The following is a 23,730-nucleotide window of genomic DNA, read 5'->3' as shown; positions in this document are numbered from 1 at the left end:
ACCTTCTTGCCCTCGTCAAGAATCGCCGCAAATTCTTGACGTGCCTCCTGCGGCAACAGCTCCTTAAACTTGTCCACCGCTACCCAGGAGTTAAATGAGTAGCGGCTAAGGAGGGCCTGTTGATTGGAGACCCTGAGCTGTAGCGCCCCCGCCGAATAGACTTTATGGCCTAGGAGGTCCATCCGCCTTGCCTCCTTAGATTTGGGCGCTGGGGCCTCTTGTCCATGGCGCTCCCTCTCGTTCACCGACTGTACCACGAGGGAGCACGGTGTCGGGTGGACGTGCAGGAATTCATAGCCCTTAGAGGGGGCCATGTACTTTCTCTCCACGCCTCGTGCGGTAGGAGGGATGGAGGCCGGTGACTGCCAGATAGTGGTGGTGTTGGCCTGAATGGTCCTAATGAAAGGCAGGGCAACCCTGGTGGGAGCATCTGCGGAGAGGATGCTGACCACCGGATCCTCGATCTCAGCGACCTCCTCCGCTTGTAAATTTAAGCTTTGCGCCACGCGCCTGAGGAGGTCCTGATGTGCCCTGAGGCCAAGAGGGGGAGGGCTGGAGGACGAGCTGCCTGCCACTGCCTCGTCAGGGGAAGATGACGAGGAGACCTCTGGCAGCAGAGCGTCCACAGGGGGTTCCATCTGGACCCGGCCCTCCGGCTGTGGAGGGAGCTCTGGGTCCTGGTGGCTGGAACTGTCCTCGCCTTCCGGAGAGGGAGGGGGGCGAGACAGCGTTGACTCTGGTGGTCTTCAGTCCGCTGCAGGCTGGGGAGAAGTATGTTGCGGACCCTGGGCTTGATGGTACGCCCAGGGAGTCCAAAACCCCCACTGCTGTGGCCCTTGGTCTTGAGGCGGAGGGTCCTGGAAGAGGGCCGCGTGTCTGTCCGGGCCCAGCGTATAAACGCTGTCCGCCTGAGAGGAGACCGATGGCTGCCTCGAAGGCCATGGAGATGCCGAACTCAGCTGATAGGCCTCCCTCAGTCCCGACGCCGACGATCCTCTCGGTGCTGAGGATCGGTACCGGGAGCCATACCGGTGCCGGGACCGGGATCGGTCTGGTACTCGGTGCTGGGATCCGGACCAGGACCTGCCTCCAGCTCGGTGCCGGGATCCGGACCGCGATCTACGTCCGATGCGGTGCCGGGATGGCGCTGGGGACCGGGACCTACCACTGACACGGTGCCGGGAGGTCGACCGGGGAGTTGATCGCCGACGCGAATGGCTCCTAGAGTCCCGGTGCCGGTATGGAGAAGAGCCAGACCAGGACCGTACCGACGTCGACCTGCGCCGCGAGTGCGACCGGTGCCACCTAGGAGAGCGGTGCTGGGACTGCAAGCGGCGCCGAGAGCGCGAGCGTCCATGTCGTCGGGGCCTCGAAGGTGATCGATGCCTGGATTCCAGCGATGGCGCTCTCGACGTCGGCTTGCCTCTGGAGATGACCTGCACCGGAGGTACCGGGGGTTGAGGCTGGGATGGCTCAGTCAGAGCTATCAAGTCCCACACCGAAACGAAGGTCTCCGGCGTGGACGGGACTAATGGCTCGACCCCAGATCTTAAGGGGGAGCTTGGAGGGGCCGGACTCAACGGACCTTCCGGGCCCGGAGTCGACGGCAACCCTGAAGACGGTGCCGCAGCAGAGGTAGGTGCCGGGTGCTCCACTCGAGCCTGCTGAGATGATGTCGCAGACATCGAGGGTCTTTGATTGGATCCCGGTGCCAGGGATGGGTGGTGCCGGGGTGTCTTTCCGGTGCCTGCGCGGTCCGGTGCCGGTGTAGAGGTGGCCGGCTGCGCTGACGGTACCGGATTCAGTGCCGCTTCCATCAAGAGAGTCCGCAGTCTTTGATCTCTCTCTTTCTTTGTTCGAGGCTTAAAGGCCCTGCAGATGCGACACTTCTCGGCGATATGCGATTCCCCGAGGCACTTCAGGCACGCGTCATGGGGATCGCTAGCTGGCATTGGCCTCTTGCAGGCCGAGCACTGCTTGAAGCCCGGTGAACCAGGCATGGGCCCAGTGCCGGGTGCCGGGAAGGGCAACGGCCCAACCCGCGAATAAGTTCTATAAACTATATACAATAACTACTAATTACTATACAACTCTAACTGTATTATTAAACTATTTACAACTACAACTATTGACAGTAACGAAGGAGAGCTAGGGACGTGGAGGACAGCAAGCCGCACTCCACAGTTCCAGCAACCGACACGGCGGTAAGAAGGAACTGAGGAGCGGGCCGGCTGGCAGGGGTATATATCAAGCACCATGGCGGGGCCACTCTAGGGGGCGACCTGCCGGCCCACTGGAGTTGCTAGGGTAAAAAGTTTCCGGCAGACGTGCACGCGCAATGCACACACCTAACTGGAATGGATATGAGCAATCACTCGAAGAAGAATTTTTACTTTTTCTAGCAGTTACCACACTGGTATCTGAGATCCAAGCATCAGGACTTGTGTTGTGATAGGTGTTAACTATGTTCTCAGATACCACGGCATGGTAACTGCTGGTAAAAGTTTTAATGGCAGCCAATGTAAATCTGCTACCGTCTCGGGTGATAAAGGTATATTCTAATCACCTATAGACAGTGAACAGGTATCCTCCCTGGTGGGTCCAAATGAAGTGAGATACTGCTTGAATAAGGAGGCCTCGAAACAAAAAAAGCTACTACTTTTGATAATAGGTAACTTCAGCTCGAGTCAAGTCACGAGGCCTTGGAAATAAGTATGGTATGAAGCATGGCCACTAGTTTCTTTTTATGCAGACAAATAATTTTATAGAGTATTTGATAATGTCCTCTTTTTGAAGACATTTTCATCTAAGTTATCAAAACTATTCATTACCTTTTATCACCACCTATTTTAGTTCAATACATAAAACAGAGTTTCTTAATTTTCACAACAGGCTTTCATAATTGCAGAGAATTTTATACTGGTAGTTAATCACCTGCATACATGTGTGTACAGTATCTACAAGACTTAGTCCATTAATTTCTTAGAATAATAAAGAAGTTTCTTCAACTAATTGACTAAACGTTTCCACATTAGTCTGAAGTAACAGCAATTGTGTAAGTCTTAGAAACTGTGTCTATTTGTACAACTGAGCCCGCATTAAGTTTATCTAGCCCATATTTTATTATTCAAATAACATATTAAAATGGATGAAAGGCCAACATAACTGCATCAGGTAGAGAACAATGAAAAAAGTGAACTTGGAAATCTGAGGGAATTAACAAGCTGAGGTTTAATATGAGCTGCAGAGTGGCAAGAAAGCAACTGTAGCAGGAAGTACAGAGTTTATTCCATCTCCTGTTGAAGTCAATAGTAAATAAGAAGACTCCTTCAATGAGTGCACGATAGGGCTCATGAACAATGCCGATAGAAAACACATTTTTACCTTATCTAAATTAACTCATTTGGAACTAGTGTAGGACTATGGTGCAGCATGTATATTCCTGCCTTTATCCAGAAGTAGTCATTCAGACCACCTGCCTAGGTGCTATGATAATACAAACAATAGATCTGTGTGTCATGAAAAATTCAGGATATAAAAAAAAGTGAGTCATCCTAATCAGGTATCTAGAAAGCTTGGTTCCTGGACTAGAAATGGTTATATTTTATTTCAAATAATCATCATCATCAGGAAAGACAGGGAGACGAGAGGGAACACCTGAAGCACCAACTCTGGAGAAGACTGGAGTGTCCAAATGTTTACCCAAATATATCACCACCAAAAGATTAAGTGTTTGCCAAAAGTATTACTTCATCAATCTAAGGATTTTGGCACAAACCTGGAACATTACCAACATACCATGTGGGTTTTGGTTTGTTTGTTTGTTTTTTTAAACTAACAGACATAACTTCTGAGACACTAGATTTTTAGTAGTTTGATTTTGAAACAAAAAGTCATGCTGTTCAGCGGTGTTCTCGTTAGCAGCAAACTCAAAGTAATGTTTATTAGGAATTAAGACAAGACTCTTAGTTCCTACACAGTAAATTTTCTATTCTAAACAAGTTTGTAAATAAGTGAATCAGTTATAATGCAAATAATTTTACCTATGTATCAAAGAAATTTAGTAAATATACTGAAAATAGAAAGGAAAAACAATGAATTGTTGTTTAACATTCAAAATACTCAGCAAGAAGACATCAGCAAACAAGACACACAGGTTTCTTTTGTTACTGAAGTTGCCCTCTAGATAGGACCTCAAGAAGAGAACAGATAGCTGATCCTGGCTCTATAAGAAGTACTTCTGGTAAAGAAGCCCCAAGTCTTGAAGCTGAAGGAAAAACCCAGGAATATACCATAAATCTAGCAATTCTTTTAACTGGAGAGTGGAAAAATCCTACAAAAAGTTAAGAATCAGAAGACAACTTCTAGCTGCACTTCTTGGCCTCACCTGTACAAAGTTTGCTGAATTTAAATAATGAGCTATAGATGCACATAGATTAAAAATAGTGTTTGGAAAGATCCAAGGCAGGCACAATTGTCCTTCTCACGGCATTCCCAAGATGTATGTAAAATACTAGAACTCTTATCATGGATGGATGCAAAGTTAATCTAGATTTTCTGTCACGAAGAGTGTTTGTATTGACTCTTAATCGCCAACAGGTTGCTGTCTTCAGTGTGGCTGAAGAGTAGCTTCTTACCCCTAATGAGCAAGACTCCTAGTTTCACGACAGGGGCTGAGGAGTGATGGAAAACTTAAGAGTCATGTGATTAGGTATTGGCTGAAGAGTGACCAGAAGTCAGGAAGCAAGCCCCTTCTTTGTAGATTGATAATTTGTCTTTATCAATCTTATCTGTAATTTTGACATCTTTATTTCTGTCTGGGACAACGGATCTAATAATTCATGTTCACTTATCCAGTCTAATTGAGTGGAAGCAGAGTTCCTCTTTTTTGAGATTAAAAGCCTGTTGGCAAATATGCGTGAACTGAGCACTCTCTTCCCCAGACTAATACAGCCAAAAATAAAGAGAAAACTAGAACACAATTTGAGACACTAAGATAGTGTGGCATTTTAACTTCAGGCTCCATCCCTTCTTGCCTCAGCTGGAAGACAATCAAATCCCATTTCATATCCTGTGTGCATCCATGTCTGTCTAGCACTGCAGATTCATATGGGAGTAATCAAAATTACAGGCAAACTATTTGTTGTTCTCCCACGATAAACCCACTGCTCTGTACAGAAGTTCATATGCATGGGAAGTAGTAAACAGTAACCGTAGCCCACTAATCATTTAGGGAGGATAACTGAGGCTGAAACTAACGTGGTCATTACAAATAAAATAAACAACAGCATTTATCACCAAGACAGTTGCTATCCAGTTTCCAGTGAAGAGAAACTGCAAATCGAGGGCATGAATGTATAAATGCATCAGGTCAACTGGACTAAGATTATCACAGATTACAGTGTTTCGCAAACTGGGGTCTGCGGACCCCCAGGAGTATACTCAGTTCCCTAGCATGCAGGAGGTGCTGGGAGGGAAGGGGGGATGAGTGGGACAGGGTGCGCTCGGGGGCGGGGGAAGAGGAGGGGTGCGGTAGAGCAGGAGTAGGGGTGAGGTCTTGGAGGAAGGGGTGGAGTGGGGGTCCGCGAAAAATTTAAAATCAAAATGGGGGTCCTTGGGTTGCTAAAGTTTGAGAACCAGTGACATATTAGATGACTTTTATGACACTGGATGCCCTTGAAACTAGGATATATGTTTCTACATCTTTTTCCCTTCCCTTCTGTCCTCCATGTCAGCAAATGTAAAAACTACTATATTAGAGCATTTGGAAAGCACCTATCTAAAGAGGGAGAAACTCAGAATTAGAGTTTAAAAAAATGATTAATTTCCTCTGATTTAGGGAATCCCAAACCAGAAGAAGATTCACCTTGCATTCAACAGGATCAACTATCAATTCAGAGTCTGTAGTAGGTCAAAGTGAAACACTGCATTCACATGAACAAGGTGGCTGAAAGACATCGTCCTGACAAGATATAGGAAAGTAAACGAAACTCTAAATATTGTACAGTACTGCATGCTTTTCCAAAATATTTAAGGAAAGGTGTGGCCTCAACTCTCTCTATTTGGTCTTTTCAAAAGGTGATATTTGGTACAGTAGCCCACAAAACAGTCTTGACAAACATTTAACTCATATCTACACCATTTGAAGAGAATGACTTTACATGTATTCAGTCCTAACCCAGATGATAGGCCCCAGTTCAAAGATTTTTTTTTTTTAAACTCTTGTTTGGGAGAAGCCAAAGAAAGATCAGTGGCAATGTCCACTAAACCCTGCCTTAAGAATGCAAGAGATTGGTAAAAGTAATTCTCATCTGCTTCGGACTCTACTGAACTGTTGCATTTTATTTTATTTATTTGGTTAGTCCTGATGTTTACTGCCAGTCTATCCTAGGGAAAAAGCAGCAATATCACTGCTGAGCTGATGGTATGAGTGACTAACACAATGAAGCACAATGAAGCCAGACAAGGGCAGAATAAACTATATGAAGAAATCAATCTGCTGTTGGTCTGTGATTATAAAAACAGTTCAATTCATTACTTCAGAATCAAGCTTAAGGTATCAATTCCTCTCCCATTTTCCTTTCTTGGGCTCAACCATAAGACATACTAGCAAAGTCCTTTCAAGTTTATCCTTTCAAGTCATCGTGTTTGGAAATACTGAGGCAGGCCAGATGTGAATATGGCAAAAATTAAGAGAGTTAGAGTTTTCTAAATAGTCCTGCTTCCTTTTAGGGTCCTTTGAGTCTAAGATTTAGTAGGGACCTGCGGCTTTAAGGAAATCATGGAATCCTAGCTCACATCCAAGCACAGTCACATGAAGTTTTTCCCATCTCCTCATATGGATTAGATTAAAGCTAGTCAGTGAGCTGTTGATTCAGGAAAGAGCACATGGAAAGCAAGTGCATCTTGCCCTGGGGAGAGAAGGGCAATGTGCAGAAGCTGGGAATATGGGGTTTCAGTTGTCACTGTGATGACTACTGAAGGAGTTTTCCTCCCCTGATCTGAACATGCTTGCAGGATTTTTGCTATGATGCAGATTCCATTAGTAATCAGAAAGGCAATGCTGGTTCAGAGTCTACTCTGCTGCTGTCCTCACTGCACTTCCAAACTGTTTTCCAGCCAAGTGGAAGAATTACTTGCTATGGGGGCATGACTGTGTTTCTGACAGTGAGGTAAGCCTATGTCAGGAGAGAAAGCTGCCTTGCTAAATCCTTGGCATGACCCTAATCTACAAGTAGCAAAGCTGGAGCAGTTATGCTCCTGGTTACATGAGGAAGTGCACCAAGGTTTTTCCAAGAGGTAGTAAATGAGACGAACGCTTTGGTGCCAAGAAAATCTGCCCCAAGGGCAGCTGCCTTCCATTTCAAGGGCAAAGTTTCTTTTGAGTACAGGAACAGCAAACCTTTGCTGCTGCTGGAGCTTATCTACTGACAAGAGCTGGTAATCTACCCTGAGGCTTTGGTGAAGATCCTCTCCTCTACAGATGGAGGACAAGCTATACTGAGTGAGAAAAAACTGCTGAGTGAGGGGGAGGAGGGAGGAACCCCACCCCCAAAATAAAGGAGTCATTTTCCACAGGAAGCATCCTTTGCAAAAAGACTCATAGAACATGAGCAAACATCTGTGCAGACATTCCCAAGTTAGTCAGTCTATATAGCTTTGAGTATCTGCTATTAATAGTACCTGGTAACAGGTGAAAAAGTATAAATGCAAATTACTGCAGAAAATCTTTCAGATCTCAACAGAATCCAGACGACAACTGCCCTCAAACTTCTCCATAAAGAAAAAAGAGGTACAAAAAGTAGTCTCAGGATTTTATTGTCAGAACGGTTTCCTTATAATTAAGGCCTAAGGAGAAATTAGATGGTTTTGAGTGGATAGCCTCGTGAATACTTGAATTACTGGAAGACATTGAGACAACTATTTACAAAAAACTTACAGTTGTTCTTTGCAGTCGTACACAAAATCCTTCCAGTATTTGGTAACTGAAGGATGAACTCTTGTACCCCAGCCACATTTATACCACTAACTGCTCCTCTGGAAACTAGATTAAGATTTATATCCTCTGCTGGCAAGGTTAAGATGTTAAACTATCTTTATCAAAAAGGATGGTTAGGAAAAAGGCTGGTTGGACTGCAGTTTATGTATTAACCAGAATGGGCTACCTAAAAATAGCTTATTTTATTTTATATAAATAATTTACTTGATATGTCAGATCTTACTTGCAGTATGCGTTATCAATTATATAGTCTAATTAAAAGCAAAATATTTATTATATTCTTGCTAAGATATGAAGAATTCACCATCAGGAAAGTTGTTTACACATGCTATGACCAACATCAGATACAAGGGAGGATAGTTTAAGGAAAGAATCCATGGAATCAAAATAAAATTAAAGTAAAACAAAAGCATACCTTCTGATACAAGTGGGGGCTTGGCAGAGGATTGGGGGATGCAGAGGGAACAGCAGGAGAGGGCATGTGGTGAACAGTTTTCAGAGATGGTGTCCCTTCAGTGTCAACCTGTCTGCAGGGAAGTGGCGGACCAGCAATAGTAGGCGGAGGGACAGTAAACCTTGTCTAAGTAAAAAAGAGGGGTGAAAAATATGTCAGTGAAGCGGCCAGGATACACTATACAGGAACTCAATGCACAGATCCTATTTTTAAAAGTATGGCATACTATATGTAATTATCCAAAACTACTACTAACTACATCTTGCATTTAAACAAACATTTCTTGGCATTCATTCACAACTTTTCCTAAAGGGTTGTATGTTTCTATTTTTCAATGTGCAGAAGTGCGGACATCATACTTTCTGGACACATTACTAGCGAACTTTATACGAGTCAAATTAACTGAAACAAACCTGAAAAGAGAGTTGTTCTTTTAGCTAAATACAAAACCAAAATACTCAGGCAGTCCTTCTCAAACTGAAACTGAAATAAGCCTTGCATCACACTCAGAAAATGGAGGTTACTCACCTTACACAGTAACTGTCTTTCTTCAAGATACATGTGAATCTCAAGCCCTTGATTGGAGATTTTACACTAGCAATGTCCCTTTGGCCTGTGCATGTGCTCTATACAACCTTGTGCTGCGCTCTGAGGCTACAGGTGGTTGCATGGGCAAATTGCTTTCAGATTCTTTATTTGAATATTCAACGAAGAACAGTTCAAAGCAGAAGGGAAGGAAGGCAGGTAGTGGAACACTCATAGGGACACACATCTTAAAGAACCACAGTTCCTGCACAAAAGGAGTAACCTCCTCTTCGAGTAGCTTCCCTATGGGTGGCTCCACTTCAGGTGGCTCCCAAGCAGCACCCCAACAGGGAGGAAGGAGCTTCGGAATCAAGTCCGAGATTGAGTAAGCAGAACCAAGTGCTGCATAAGATCTGATCACATGAACCAAAGTATAGCGCTTTAGAAAAAGTATGCACTGTGGGTCATGTAGCAACTCTGCATCTCTTGGATACTGGAATGTTTTTGAGCAAAGATATAGAAGTGTGCTATTATCCTTTGGGGAGGTAAAACACCAACTGCATTGTAGCGAGAAAATACACTCAGAGATCCCCCTCAAAAATCTCTGAATAAATAGTGGACCCATTGGATCTTTCTGTGATGGAGACAAGCAATCAGGCTTATTTCTGAAATTGTTGAATTCTATCCAGATAAAAGGTCAATGCCTGTCTCGCATCTAATTTATGAAAGGAGGTCTCATGCTGACATTTATGTGAATAGGGAAAAATACCAGTAGACGAATAGACTGGTTAAGATGGAAATCTAAAAACACCAAGAATTTTGGGTGCAGCCATAAGGAGACCTTGTCCTTGAAAAATGCCATAAACAGGGAGTCTGCCATCAAGGCCCCAACCCTGTGACCAGATGTAATAGCTATAGAAAGGCCATCACCACAGATAAGTGAAGCAAGGAGCAGGTTGCCATAGGCTCAATTGGAAGTCCCATTTAAGTACAAGATTGAAATGCTAAGTTGGAGTAAGTTCCTCAACATGTGGGGAAAGGTTCCCAAAACCCTTAATAAATCTAGATGACAAGATACACAGATATAGAAAACCGCTCTAAAAGGGAATTAATTGCTGATATTGCTGCCAGATGAACCTTAGAGCTTACTAATAACTGTGAATTTCATCAAGTTCAGTAGATAACCCAAGGTATCCGAGAGTGGAGACTGTTCAGGCACAAGGCGATGACACTGACGACATCAGTGGTTGAACCTTTTCCATTTTTAAAGGTAAGCAATTAGAGCTGACTCCCTTCTACTGTTTAGTAATAACTGTTGTAAGCCTGCCAAGCAGGCAGAATCTAATCCCATGAACCATCAAGGAACCATGAATGGAGGTGGAAGACCCCTATGTTGGGGTGATGCACACACCCTGCATCCTGGGATGGTTGGAAGCTTGAATGCTGATTGGACACTCAGGTGAAACAGGTAAAGATACCAAGCTTGCCCCAGCCAGGTTGATACTACAAGGATAACCCTGGTCTTGGTCTGTCTGATCTTGTTCATCACTCTTACAGTTAGTGGTGTTGGAAGGAATACATAGAACAGGCCCTTCATACAAGGAAAGAAGAAAAGCATCTCCCAAAGAGTGATGATCTATGCTTTCTGTTGAACAGAATAAGGGATACTTTTTGTTGCTGAATGTGGCAAATAGGTCCACCTCCAGAAGTCCTGACCTTTGGAAAATCCCATGAAAAATTTGACAGTCCAAATCTCATTTGTTGTCGTGGGAGAGGCATCTGCTGGGCATATCAGATGAGACATTCTGGACTCCAGGAAGGTAAACAGCTGAGATCTGAATTTGATGGGCTATACACCAGTTCCACAACTTCATAGCTTCACCACACAGGAAGGAGTATCTTGCTTCTCCCTGTTTGAGGATATAAAACATGCAAGTCACATTGTCCATCATGATCTTGATTGATTTGACTTCCCTGAGTTGTAACAGGTTGACATGGAAACAGACTTCTTGAGGTGACCATCTGCCCTGAGTTGTGAGGGTCCTGAGGTGTTCTCCCCACCCTAACAGTGATACCTCCATTCTTGCAGATACTTTTGGAGCTAGGTGGATGAAATCGACACGTGTACGCAGAGTTGATTTTTACACCAATCTAGGGAGCTCTTCATCAGAAAGGGAACTGTGACCTGTTTGTCCAAACTGTCTCTGGTTGAGAAATAGATCCTTCTGAACCAGTGGATGTATAGTGTTGCATGCTTGATCATGAAGATGTAAGTTGCCATATGAACCAGGAACTGCAATCACTTCAGTAAGGAAGTATGAGGGGTTCCCTTTAATTGTATCCCCCCAGATTCGCTGAAGTTATGAATCTGTCTGTGGAAAGGAATGAAGATCCTGGCTGCCAGCGAATCCATTTATGCCCTATTAACAGTATTCTCTGTACAGGTGCTAACATGGACTTTTTTTTTTTTTAAACATTTATCTGGAGATCCAATTCCTGGAAGAGAGAAAGGGCTATATTGATGGAATTAAGTACTGCTTTGTAAGATCGGCCCTTGAGATACAGGAAGACTAAAATTGCTTCTCACAGAAGGTAAGCAAATACTACAGCTAGAATCTTTGAGAACACCCTTGGGGCCGAAGGAAAGTACTCAGTATACAAAATGATCCTGGGCCCATGGTGAAATGTATGTATATTTCCAGTGAGTGGGATGTATTGCTATATGGAAATAGGAAACCTGCAGGTCAAGGACTGAAAGCCAATCTCCTGCCTCTAGAGAAGGGATTATAGCTGCCAGAATCACCATTCTGAACATTTGAGACCTTACAAATTTGTTCAGTTGTCTTAGATTCAAGATCCATCTCCACTCTCCATCCTTCTTTGGCATGAGAAAATACTTTTACTAAAACACTTTCCCATTGTGAGGGGATGGGACCAGATCTACCACTCCTAAACAAAGGAGAGAGTATGTTGATTTAGTATAGTCTTGTGAGAGGGGTCCCTGCACAGCACAGGGAAAGGGGAGGAAGGGAAGAAAAGTGGATGGTGTAGCCCAATGCTACACTCTCCATGACCCACTTCTCTCTTGTAACATGCTGCCAGGCCTGCTGGAAACAGGAAAGGTGGTTGAAAGGCTGCAGCTTGCAAACTAGAGTTGAGGGAGGAGTTGAGGCCTCGACCAACCCATCAAAATTTTTGTTTCAGTGATTAGGTATCCTTAGTGAAGGAAGATGAGAAGCTCTTTTCTTCTGGAATTTTTGTCTATTTCTAGCATTTTAAGTAGTTCTGTGAAATCCAGAGAACTGAGTAAGATATGATTTCAGGGCAGCTTGAAAACTGCTAAATCTCCGCTTGTTCACAGAAGTATATGCCCAGAGACCTCAGCGTTGCCCTACAGTCCTTTGGCATGTGCAGGGACTTAACTGTAGCCCACAAGAAGAGCTTTTGACCATGAAACATGAGGTCCTCAACAGTATTCCAAACGTCTCTCAGCAACCCTGACAGCTAGAGCCACAATGCCCTGTGCATGACAACTGCTGTGGAGCTGGATCTAGTGGCAGCATCTGCAGCATATAAGAATGTTTGGAGTGAGGTTCTGGCTAATAAACTGGCCCTTCTTAAATGAGGGCCTGGAAGTGCATTCTGTGCTCCTATGGAATATATTCAATAAAAGTTGTAAACTTGTAATTCATGAAGTCCTACTCTGCCATGATCGCCTGATAGGTTGCTATCCAAAACTGGACCGTCACAGAAGAGTGCACCTTGTGGCAAAAAGGGCATAACCTCTTCTGGTCCTTATCATAAGGGGTATACCTAGAATAATGCTGTTTACCCCACTTGTTTACAACATCCACCACCAGGGAATTAAGCGAGGGGTGCAAAAACAAATTCTGAGTCCCAGGGGTGAACATAATATTTCTCATCCACCCATTTATAAGTTGGTGGTGGGAGTTTGCCACACAATCTTTGGTGGATCCAGGAGCACTTCATTAATGGGTAGTGCAAAGTGGGTAGGTGTTACCAGCTGCAGAATGTCCAAGAGCCTGTGTTGTGAGTCTTGACACTCTCCAAATATCTCTTGAGGAGGTTAAAGTCTTGGAATTGCCAAAAATCATTGTCCATTAATTATGGTGGATGCACGATTGCCTAGTCCAGAAATAAGAACAAAAGGAGTTTGAAGGGTGGTCTCTTTGTCCATCCTAGCCTCCTATTTTTCAGAGGTCTCATAGTGGGCGATTGGTGGAGGAATCAGTGAAACCCTAGTCTCCTAGTCCAATGGAGCCAGACGTCTGGCAAATTGCTGCTGATATATCACGCAAGGATCCCAGTGTAGCTATTTAGGAGGGAGACACATAAATGGGAGAGGGCGATATCCAGGACTGATTCTACCATTCCTAATGTGTATGAGGATCCTTGTACAAGTATGGGTTCCTGTAATGATGTGTGAGGAACCCCACACTGATAATAAGAGAACTTATTGGAGGACACTGAGGAGAATGCAGAAGACATTCGATAGAGGAGAAGAGAAAACGGCAGCGAATCCTGTGCTACAGGGACACAATGGTAATCTGGAAACAGGTCTTGGCACGAAGAATCATTCAGTAACCATTAGCAGTGGGGATGATGACTTATCTATAGAGTCCTACCAAATTTGTGTCAATAAAAACCATGTCTCAAAGACAGTGAAATCTGGTCTCCCCAGTTAAATCTGGTCTTTTGTATGATTTTACCTATACCAGGGATTGGCAACCTTTGGCACGCGGCTCGCCAGGGTAAGCCCCCTGGCGGGACGGGCCGGTTTGTTTACCTGCTGCGTCTGCAGGTTCGGCCGATCACAGCTCCCACTGGGATGTGCTGGACGTCACTTCCTGCCGCCCTCATTGGCCTAGAGTGGCCTTCAGAGCTGGGATCCTAGCCAGCAGCCGCTGCTCTCCAGCTGCCCAGCTCTGAAGGCAGTGCCGCTGCCAGCAGCAGTACAGAAGTAAGGGTAGCAGTACCACAAACCCCCACCCATCAATAATCTTGTGACATCTTTTTGGAGGTGGTTCCTTGTGGTAGGAGATAGAGCTCCTTTTCTCTGGAGCCTTCTGAAGTCCTCCCCATCTTGGGGGAGATCTTTGCTAAGGTTGAAAGGGCACTAAATCAGCCAACTGCCAGACATACTGGCGGGTCTCCTAACCTAGCTGGTCAAAGCGAGCACTACATCAGAAGTTTCAATTTGGTCTCCTGATTCTCCATGTCCTAGATTTGACAGCCGGGCAAAAAAAGTTACACTTTTGGGAGATATGGGCCCTCCCGAGCAATGGATACACAGTGTCCATTGCTGACCAGGTTAGCCTCCTGAAAAGAGAGGCAGCATTTGAAAATTGGCAAGCCTGGCATGCCCAGCCAGGCCAACTAAGCTCCCTAGGAAAAAGGGGAGAAAAAAGGAAGAAGGAAAAATCCAAAACCTCTCACTATTATCTAATTCTATACAAACGCTGAACAAGAAACACTGAACTAATTGCAGAACAACTGAAAAACATGCTAAGGCATGCACAAGGCTGATATGATAGAGCTCCACCTCAGGCCATGTGGTAAAGAAAGAACAGAGCTATTTCGCCCACACAGCCCTCTCTACACTCGGTGAGACACAAGGTTATATAGAGCACATGCATGAGCTGAACTGACACTGCTAATGGAAAGTCTCTGATCAAGGGCTAGAGAGGTGAATGCACACCTGAAGTGGAGCACCTACAGGGACACCACTCGAAGAATGTGATCTAATTACTGCCATGTGAGACCAAAAAGCAAAAGTCATTTAATTGAGAATAACTCTTGGGCATTCCAGAATCAAGGAAAAATCTAGGGACTGCCAGAAGAATCTTTCAAGAAACTGACAAAAACAGGCTCAAGAAAAGATGGTAGTTTGGCAGTTGTTCAATTTGGAATGTGTTTGAAAGAAACTGGATCACTGCATTTACTTTGGGAAACATGCAACTATGCACAACTCTCACATTTGAGCTATGAGGGCAATGATCAATTTCACAGAGATATCTACAGCTGTTTAATCTACAGAGTACCTCCTACACAGAGGTGTACTCATTAGGTCACCCGCCATTTGAAGGAAATGGTTTCAGTATAGTTACTACTGACTCGTTATGCTCTTCCAAATCTCCAAGCTATCACAGTAATGTCAGCTCTGTCACCATGTCATGGCCACTGAAGGGCCATAAACACCACAGCAGTGGCATAACTGGGTGCACAAGTAGACTTGAAAGCATAACACAAAGGCCATCTTCCCATCCGAGTCATACCAGACCAAGATATATTACACACCAGGGCCATAAAATACAAACCTGGATGGCCAAGATGAACCCTATTAATGTCCTCAACTCTGATAAAGTTATCCTCTGACCATAAAAATCCCACACACAGCAGACCTCTCATCCCCTCCAGAGAGTCAAAAAACCTATATCTAATGTTGTCTGTAACTGAGACCAGGTTTCAGAAGCTAACACACACCAAGGGGCGGGGCGGGGGGGGGGACAACAAACGCTCTTCTTACTTGAAAAGGTAAATACACAGACAAAATATACTACCCCTGCAGTTCACCACTCTGCAGCAGTTTCAGATTCCTCTCTCAACCAGCTTTCAATACAATCCATAACTGTAAAATGTCAACCAGCCCATAACTGCAAGCATTAGAAGGGCAGTCTTCATTTCAGCTAATTAGCTCCTACTCCTTACTAGAGGGCACTGGGATAGGGGAGAAATAGTATGTTGTCACTTATTGTGATTGTCTTCCTGTGAGTACAACACCTACAACATTTTTGGCATAGATTTAATACAAACAAGACACAGATAAGGGTTCTACACAGAATGTGTTTTACAAATAACCCCCTAAAGAAAGAACAGTTGACAAGCATACAACTCTGTAGTCATCTTCCAAAACTTAGTACAGAAAACATGAAGTTTAGATAGACTTGTAGTGACCCAAAATTCTCAGAAACACCACACAAGTCCTGGACAGAAAAAGCCACCAAGACTCATAGTTCTTAAGATAAGTAAAATACTAGTTTACAAAGGTGGTATGGAGGAAGAACTGCATTTTTTTTAAAACAGGAAGTTAATAAACCTTGAAAATTTGAGAGCTCACAGGTAATCCCAGATCTTGCATAAAGCAATAAAAAGTTTGACATTTTCTATTTCAGTGTTATTCTCATGAGAGTCAAAGAGCATGTTGTAAGATGGGCCACATGTACTAGGATGCATCTTCAAATGATTAATTTCTTTTCATTTTGCTGTTAGAAATGCACTTTTTTGTTAAAAGCTTCAGCAAGCCCAAAGAGTCTTTTTATGAAATGTTCCTACAGGTGTTCAAAGTTCTTTAAAATAAGACTAGTACAGCACAGTGCAAATGGCCTACACTTGTGGTTTGAATACTACCTCATTAAAAAAAAGTTACTCCAATTAGTTGGCTCATACCTGATTACTGGCGGCCATTATCAAGGTTCTCGTAGGTGCAGACTGAGGTTTACCACTTGACATAGGCAATGCTGGTGGTAAACTGGCCATAAGATGAGTCGGTGCTTGCAGATTGAACTGGTAAACATTAGGAGTTGTGCAAGGTGGCGTATCAGAATCCTTTTGGCAAAGAAAAAGGGGAAAAGAAAAGCAACTTTACAGAAAGTACAGTATACACAGACTATGCATCTGTAAATGCAATGATTCAGTAACTGATCGTGTAAATACTGTAAAATCTGGGTTAAAGTCATTTCAGTGTGAAATTAAATACACGCTGGCGCTACATTTACTTTATGTAGTAGTTTTAAGAGTTAACTCTGAAAACCTGCATTGAGAAAAACAGTTTAACTATCAACGGTGGTCTCAGATCAATTTCCACTCAGCTCAGACTACAGCCATATGTGAAATTAAATTCTCCACTCTCCCAAGCTAAAAGTCATGGGGACAAAAGTAGGAAAGAAGAAAACAAAGGAGAGTAGCACTGGTAGAGACACAGGGACTGGAATTTAAAGTTCTGATCCTATACCAAGAATTGAGCAGTTTGCTGGTAATTCAAGTTATTTTTACTTATCTGTACAGAGAAGTTACTCACTGGTAATTGTTATAGTCTTCTCCCATCCTACCCAGCAACAGCAAAGTTAGGGCTCCACCTACCAAGAAACAAGGAGACAGACGATCTGCCAGTCATGACTAATATACAAGCACCAAATCATCCACTTTCTTTCTGGTTAAAGTTCTCTAATCTTATCTACTACTTTCCTTTGGAAGACAATGACACTGCACCAGGGGACGAGAGAAGGATTAAGGTTGATAGAAAGGAATACTATGACAATTACCTGTCAGTAATTTGCTTTCCATATGCCCTCTTCTCCCATCATGACCAACATCAATTATAGACAAGCGGTGAGCCAGAGGCGGTGGTCTTACTACTATGGTGCTTGTAGCACTTAACTGCCAACAAAATAAGCAGACAAGGACAGTTCCAGCTATTAATATCAGATGAAGATGCAAGGAGACAGCCAGGTAGCTGTCTCAAATATTAACGATTGATTCTTCTACTCTGAGTCCAAGAAACTGTCATGCACCTTACAGAAGATTTTAGTCATTTGGACATAAGACTTTTTAATCCACTGATGTCGTGACAAATATAAAAAAGAATGAACCGGTAGCTTTTCTAAAATTGTTAATGCAAGATGATTTAATTCAGGGCTTACTCGACATACAGCTAAAAAAATCTCCATTTCAAAAGAGAAAACAAACACAGGTGCAACAGACACACCGATCTGAAATTTATCACGAGATTAAGTGAACAGGCAGTTGACTCCCTCTTAACACGGGTCACTATCCAGCTGTAAGCTCACAAGGATGTGGTAAGAACTGAAAGGTCCCCAGGACTGAAGAATCAGTCTTATAACCAGATGCTCCAGGAGTATAATGCTAACAAATTTTCCTGGAGTGAGGAGATGATTAGTCAGACACTCTTGGTTGACAGACATGCTTACTAAAGTGAAGACTGGTGTTTGATGATTTGCTAGGAGGCAAAAATTCCATAGCAGTCTGTTTAAAAAGAATTCCCAACTGGAAAGTTATGCAAGAGGGTCAGAGATGTATCTTCTACAAATGATGAGAATTCCATAATCCAGATACTGAAGAATCCTCTCCTTTGATTTCTGCAGTAGAGGGGCCTGGATGACAATGCTATCCATATAAGAATTAAGCATTATGTTTCATTCTATGTCAGAAGGGGATCAGCAAAGTTTACAGAACTGAGTCAAGTGTATCCAAGGGCAAAACAAGCAAGTGCCAATGAGCTGGGTGGATTGGGATATAAAAATAGGCTTTCAAAACCTAATATTGGGTGGTGTAGAAATAAAGATGAGAAGCCTATCAACATCCAGAACAAGAATACAATCGTCTCTTTATGAGAAGGTATTGAACAAAGCACTTATCTAATGGGCTGCCACAGAAAAAGGAGAGAAAAAGAGAGAAACTCCACAAGCACCTCTGAGCAGTAGGAAGAAGTTACTGTTGCAGACTTCGGAAGGCACAGAAAATAGTTAGATCTTCTCGTTTGATTGCATCTTGAGGCAAAGTGGCAGAAGGAATTCACTCACTGAAGAAAGATCTTTGTAATCCACAGGGAGATAGTTTAGCGATAAATCAATGCACAGGTGCTACCTACCAGATCAAAGACATGGTAATGGATACCTGCCATGGAACAAATACAAAGTCTGAAATTCCCAGGCAGTTTTAAACATGCAACCTATGTGCTGTAGAACTATAACCCTAACAGGTAAGACACCTAGACTATATGGATGGGTAGTTGAAATTTCACACTCCCTCCCAAAAAATGCTTAGTCCTTGGTGTTGGGTTAGAGGCTGTGTGTGTTGTGGAGCTGGGGAATTTCAATGGACAATAAGTCCAAGCAAGGACCAGAAGCTACCATAAAATCACACTAACTTAGGTAGGGAGGCAGAAGCGATACTGTTGGACCTGCAGCCCTTAAAACATAGGCAGAGTTTGAACTCTGTGCTATTGCAGGTTCTAGTTGCAGTCAGTGCCCAATATCTGAAACAAAACTCCAGGGCAGTCAACTCACCAAGTAGGAGTAGTGGTGGACAGAGATAGCAGCCTGTTTCAGGACTAGAACACTCCTTTGAAATCCTTTTGAAGTCAGACAGCCTCTGAGGGATAAGAGACCAGGGAAAGTGAGAAAGGAGGGCCAGTTGCAATGCAGGAATGGCTACTAAAAGGATATGTAGTTCTAGAAAAGCTGGACGAGCATAAGTCCATGAGGCCGGATGTGCTGAATCCAAGGGTGCTAAAGGAGTTAGCGGATGTGATTGCAGAGCCATTGGCCATTATCTCTGAAAACTCATGGCGAGCGGGGAAGGTCCCGGATGACTGGAAAAAGGCTAAAGTAGTGCCCATATTTTAAAAAGGGAAGGAGACGGATCCAGGGAACTACAGGCCAGTCAGCCTCACCTCAGTCCCTGGAAAAATCATGGAGCAGATCCTCAAGGAATCAATTCTGATGCACTTCGAGGAGAGGAAAGTGATCAGAAACAGTCAGCATGGATTCACCAAGGGCAAGTCTGCCTCACTAACCTAACTGCCATCTATGATGAGATAACTGGCTCCGTGGATGAGGGGAAAGCAGTGGATGTGTTATTCCTTGACTTTAGCAAAGTTTTTGATATGGTCTCCCACAGTATTCTTGCTGGCAAGTTAAAGTAGTATGGGCTGGATGAATGGTCTATATAAGGTGGATAGAAAGCTGGCTAGATCGTCGGGCTCAATGGGTAGTGATCAATGGTTCCATGTTTAGTTGGCAGCCAGTATCAAGCAGAGTGCCCCAAGGGTCGGTCCTGGGGCCGGTTTTGTTCAATATCTTCATTAATTATCTGCAGGACAGTGTGGACTGCACCCTCAGTAAGTTTGCAGATGACACTAAACTAGGAGGAGTGGTAGATACACTGGAGGATAAGGATAGGATTCAGAGGGACCTAGACAAATTAGAGGATTGGGCCAAAAGAAACCTGATGGAGTTCAACAAGGACAAGTGCAGAGTCCTGCACTTAGCAGGGAAGAATCCCGTGCACTGCTATAGACTAGGGACCGAATGGCTAGGCAGCAGTTCTGCAGAAAAGGACCTAAGGGTTACGGTGGATGAGAAGCTGGATATGAGTCAGTGTGCCCTTGTTGCCAAGAAGGCTAATGGCATTTTGGGCTGTATAAGTAGGGGCACTGCCAGCAGATCGAGGGACGTGTTAATTCCCCTCTATTAGGTATGAGTGAGGACTCATCTGTAGTACTGTGTCCAGTTTTGGGCCCCACACTACAAGAAGGATGTGGAAAAGTTGGAATGAGTCCCGCAGAGGGCAACAAAAATGATTAGGGGGCTGGAGCACGTGACTTATGAGAGGCTGAAGGAACTGGGATTGTTTAGTCTGCAGAAGAGAAGAATGAGGGGGGATTTGTCAGCTGCTTTCAACTACCTGAAAGGGGGTTCCAAAGAGGATGGATCTAGACTGTTCTCAGTAGTACCAGATGACAGAACAAGGACTAATGGTCTCAAGTTGCAGTGGGGGAGGTTTAGGTTGGATATTAGGAAAAACTTTTTCACTAGGAGGGTGGTGAAACATTGGAATGGGTTACCTAGGCAGGTGGTGGAATCTCCTTCCTTAGAGGTTTTCAAGGTCATCATCCCTGGCTGGGTTGATTTAGTTGGGGATTGGTCCTGCTTTGAGCAGCAGGTTGTACTAGATGACCTCCTGAGATCCCTTCCAACCCTGATATTCTATGATTCCATGGCCAAAAGGGGAGTTTCCCAAATTTTGGCAGCTGCTTGGCTTAGAGGAATCCAAAAAGATTGCCCTACTCTCCTGAGAGAGGCAAAAGAGACTGCAGACAACATACAGAAGAGAGGGAATGTATGGAAACACAAAGCTTCCTAAAACAGAGCCATCACAGTGGGTCTTACTGGTAGCTAATGGTGGCCAATACTCAAACCTATAGGCTTCAGAGGGGTCTAACCAGATGAAGAGCTCTCAGGCTATCATAGCTTATGTGACATAGGCAGAGAAACCAGACAATGCAGAAAGATGGGGCCCAAGGCTCTGGAACAGTACTTCATGAATGAGAGAGGACTGATTCTGAGCAGTCAGTTTAGAGCCCTGGGGGGTGGGAAATAAGTAACTTGAGTATTTCCCCTTTGGTATTTTCAGAAAGGCATAGCCTGAGTATTTCTAATTGGAGGAGAAATCAGTTCAGAGGCTATTCAGAATTATCCATGGGATTCACGGGCTTGCTCATATCACTTTCACCCTCTGTGCAGAAAATAGTTATTCCAAAGCTGCACTGACATTGTTTTAAAAGACACTGGCAACTTAACTAGGTATATGGGCTGAGACCTGTAAATTTCCTGACGCACTTAAACTGGGTAAGGCAGACTAGAGGTGAGGTTGGTCCCAGAAATGAAAATTTGTCATCTCATTTTCTTTGATCCTGACTTCTCCCTCAAACCAATATATTTGGGATGTAATAAAAGAAAGATTAGTACGCAGAGAGGGACCAGGAGGCAAAAAGTACCCAGCCAACGAATTATCAGGTTTTAATCATGACCACTGCTTAAAGCACCTTATTGCTCAGGATGCTTCTGCAAGGAATTAAAGCAAAGCCTGTAGCACTTTATTCGGGATTAGTGGATGACCAGATAGTAGTTTAATAGATTTCCTCTGTGGTGTCCAGGCCCTTTCTGCTCAGAAGGCTGCAGTTAAGTTTGTTGAACGAGGTCTTATGTCATTTGGAATGCACTGAAAAGGGTTGTAACACACCACTTGACTCAGCTAGCTATGGAACATTATATAGAATATGGATATTTTCAAGCCCAAATATGCTGAATGAAATAAAGAGGTTTAATAAAATATAGCTCTCTCATAAGGTATATTTTCACTGCTTCTCATATCTAGCAAGTAACATAACATTGTGGATGTTAATTTGAACAAAAACACAAATATTCCACATGAAATATAGAAGCAAGAGAATCTACCTTTAACAAAGAATTCTGAAGTAAGAAGAACTATCCTATGCTCATGAAAGATGTAGTAGGGCTCAAGTCTTCTATTATCTGAAAAAACTGTGTTCAACTTAAGATGCTAGAGTTACTCTGAGATTCCCATCCGGCCTTATTCTGAGATCTGGGTTCAATTCCCAGCTTCGTCAGACTTCCTATGTGACCTTGGACAACTCAGTTTGCCTCAGCTCCTCATCTGTAAAATGAGATTATACTAAAGCTCACATAGTGGTGAAGATAAACCCATTAGTGTTAGAAGCACTCAGATATGAGGATGAGGGGCAAGAACCTAGACTGGAAGCAGAGATTTTTGGGAATTCTTGCTCAAACAACTGTGACCAACCATATCCTTATGGAAAGGAAGTACAAGGAGTTAGCTGACCAATTTGAAGGGAAGAGTTCTCAAACTTCCAGCACTATAGGCAGATCCAAACCAACACACTACCTTACCAGAGGCTACCACTACATAACCTACAAGACACCTAAACAGGCCTGCACTTTTGACTCTGTTTAACAAAGAAACAAAAAAGTAGTTGTGACATGTTGCAATCCTAAAATTAAAGGATTCAGTAAGAATCTACACTAAGAATCTGCAAGAGCTGGAGCACCTGGTTTCTGATCAATGAGCAGAAGATGAGTAAACCCAAGCAGCAGATAGAAATGTGAGCCAAAGCATCTGTTCCTTGGGGAAAAAGAATCTCACTTTTGTGGATGCAAGAAAATCTGAGGGAGCCCAGTTCCCCAGGTATCTGCTAAAACAGTTCCGCTTTCAAGGGCTGCTTCAAGTTTTCAGCCAAATGCAAAAACAGTCTGGCCAAACAATGTCTCCATTCTTATATGGATTGTGTTGACTATCATCAGTCCATGAGAAAAAAATCTATTGCTTTAATGTTTAGACTTCAACTTCTTGTGACCCCTTGGTGACTTATGTAAGACATGATCATATTGTGTCATTGAATTTCCTCTCAGTTGATCCTGAGTGCCAACCTGACTACTCCTCCCTTCTCAGTTGTCACCATCAACTGAGGGATTGAAGCTCTGAATGGTATATTCCCTTTTGTTTTACAACTCCAGGTGGGAACAGTTCTGGACATAAGCAAAATCCCTAAAACTCTCACGAGCCATCTTGACTTGACACTAGGCTAGTGTAAATAGCCTATGAGCTGCAGGTAAAGATATATGGATAATGCTGTGGTGACACCTCAGATCAGTGCCTAGATCAAACCATTCCTGTGCCTGGAAGACTCTGGCTCTCAAACTTAACTGGAGAAAGACTAGGAGTTCTTCAGGTTTTAACACAACCTATGTTTCTGAAGCATGGAGAGGAGCCTCTTAAGTAACTTTTTTCTTGCACATCATATGCTGTGATGAAAGCAGTTTAAATATAGGAGCATGAGTCCTTAAACCCTCAGTCAGTTTATTAAAGTAGCACATTTATGAACATTGGTAGTTCAGAAAGACTAAAACAGTAATGTTTTATACTGAGGTTTTTTTGTTGGTAAACAGAAGTTGCCAGGGACTAGGCCTGATCAGAATAGATGGATAAAGCTTCTGCCAGATGGTCTACTGAAATATTAGAGTAGTTTCAGCCTGAATTTCATCTTTCACCAACCAGTTCAGTCACTTTGACTAAGCACAAGGCTCTAAGCACTTATCTGGAGGGACAAGTT

The 23,730-nt window shown here is 43.6% G+C and overlaps 1 protein-coding gene across 4 annotated transcripts in view; it reads right to left on the bottom strand.

Moving 5' to 3' along the window:
* Window positions 1-23,730, bottom strand: part of TENT4A (terminal nucleotidyltransferase 4A) — a 106,925-nt gene that overhangs the window by 5,881 nt on the left and 77,314 nt on the right. For 2 of the 4 annotated variants that reach the window (XM_050938171.1, XM_050938172.1), the window contains exons 11-12: window positions 16,446-16,604; window positions 8,415-8,579 (exon numbers count right to left, since the gene is read on the bottom strand). The exons of 1 other annotated variant lie outside the window; for it this stretch is intronic. In XM_050938171.1, coding sequence (XP_050794128.1) covers window positions 8,415-8,579; window positions 16,446-16,604 — 324 coding nt within the window. The remainder of the gene's footprint in view (window positions 1-8,414; window positions 8,580-16,445; window positions 16,605-23,730) is intronic. One more of the 4 variants, XM_050938173.1, reaches the window with a different exon arrangement.

The sequence above is a fragment of the Gopherus flavomarginatus genome, chromosome 2 (genome assembly GCF_025201925.1).
Source record: "Gopherus flavomarginatus isolate rGopFla2 chromosome 2, rGopFla2.mat.asm, whole genome shotgun sequence".
Classification (NCBI taxonomy): Eukaryota; Metazoa; Chordata; order Testudines; family Testudinidae; genus Gopherus; species Gopherus flavomarginatus.
The sequence above is the reverse complement of the archived record's forward strand: the minus strand, read 5'-3'. Positions and strand labels throughout refer to the sequence as shown.